Consider the following 1,609-nt stretch of genomic DNA (forward strand, 5'->3'; position numbering starts at 1 on the left):
TATATGTTAACTACAGAGGGTGGTATTTTTAAAAGACGTTTTTTCCAATGTGGCTAGAAATTGTAGCTTGTCTTTTGTTCTTCTGTTATGCTCAAGTGGAAGATGTGCTAAAATGTCTACTAATACGTTAGTAGAGAATTTATAAAACTAATGCTGACAATTATTATAGTATAACCTTTTTTTTTGCTTAAATTGTTTAGAACTAAACAGCAGGAGCAGGTTGTTATGGGTAGTGTCCTTTAAAAAGTAAACCCAGGGTATATATCATAAAACATGTTGAAAACTGGAGCTAGATGCATGTTGACTTGACATACCTGAAAGTAATATTTAGTAAATGAGGTTACTTAAAATTAGTATATGCCAAATAACTGTAATTCAGCCAGTAACTCTTTATCTGTGTGGTTACAGACTTGTCTCTTATCTCCTTTTAGTGGTATGTTTGGCCTGGGTGTGCTTTCTCTTTTATGCAGAACAGCTTTATGGCAAAACCTCAGGTCAAACCTCTGGGTTTTGGCTGTAGTGAGAACTGGAGCTGTAAGTGGGGAGAGTCACAATTTATATATGCTGTTTTCATAGGCTCTTGAAGCAATAGGCTGTTGGATTTTGATCCCGCCCAGAGTACTTGAGTTTTTCTCTGCAAGATATATAATAGCGGTAAGTTCTAGAAGCAGGCAGTTCGTTTTGCTCTTTTCCCTTAACACGATGTGCAGTTTGTCTTTTCACAAAATAGCTGTTGTCAGCTTTTTATTTATTTTTCAACAGGTTTTGCCTGCCCACCTGAGAGAAAAAGGCAATGGAGACCGAACAACAGGAAGAGACCTTTACCAACACAGAGACAAATGGTAAATTTTTTAAGGGACTATTTATTTTTGGAAGAAAGCTCTTTAAATTTCTGAATTTCTAAATATTTCCTAGTGCTTTAGCTCTGTTGAATGTTTGTATCAGTAGTAGTTTTGCATTCTGTATAAAATTTTTCTTTTTAATTGTACCCTAGTATTATACACATGCTTTTGAAGCATAAATGTAAATCTTTTTGTTGGTATGTTTTAGAACTGGGGTAAATAGCTGAAAGTTACAACTAAGGATTTGAAAATACTTCCTAATTACATATCCAATACTTATGTGGAGAACTATTGCAGAATATGACCAGGCATGTCTGTTTAATTGCATTTTGCTTCTTCCCATTTTTACATGCAGGAGTATAAATTTGTACAATGCATCTGAAAGGCTTTGTGAAAAACTTCTTGGGCATAATTAGTGAGGAAGTTACAACATTACTGTTGTTTATTCGTGCTGTTTTTCTCCAAACACTATTTGAAATGCTGCTTTACTATTATTCCAACACTATTTCAGTGTTGGACAAACTACATTTGAGCTTTTTTGACTGAAAGGTTTTCCCCATTTGTAAACTATCAATAAATACTAAGTGCATGATGCTGCACCACTTTAAATGGCATGTTGTGAATTTCTCACTGACTTCAGACAACATTCTCATTCAAACTGCTTTTCTATGGATTTTCAGTAGTTAATTGATAAGCTGGCCAAGTAAAAACCTTTTTCTATACTAGGATGCTCAGAATAGGTGTCAGTAATTAGTGTTGGGCTAATA

At 34.4% G+C, this 1,609-nt stretch overlaps 1 protein-coding gene across 1 annotated transcript in view; it reads left to right on the forward strand.

Moving 5' to 3' along the window:
- Positions 1 to 640: 640 nt before the first annotated feature.
- The window catches only part of HNRNPK (heterogeneous nuclear ribonucleoprotein K), a 14,875-nt gene continuing 13,906 nt past the window's right edge, over positions 641 to 1,609 (forward strand). The window contains exons 1-2 of the mRNA XM_008938016.1: positions 641 to 654; positions 763 to 842. Coding sequence (XP_008936264.1) covers positions 794 to 842 — 49 coding nt within the window. The 5' untranslated portion in view covers positions 641 to 654; positions 763 to 793. The remainder of the gene's footprint in view (positions 655 to 762; positions 843 to 1,609) is intronic.

This window comes from Merops nubicus, unplaced genomic scaffold (genome assembly GCF_000691845.1).
Source record: "Merops nubicus isolate BGI_N331 unplaced genomic scaffold, ASM69184v1 scaffold32893, whole genome shotgun sequence".
NCBI classification, from domain to species: Eukaryota; Metazoa; Chordata; class Aves; order Coraciiformes; family Meropidae; genus Merops; species Merops nubicus.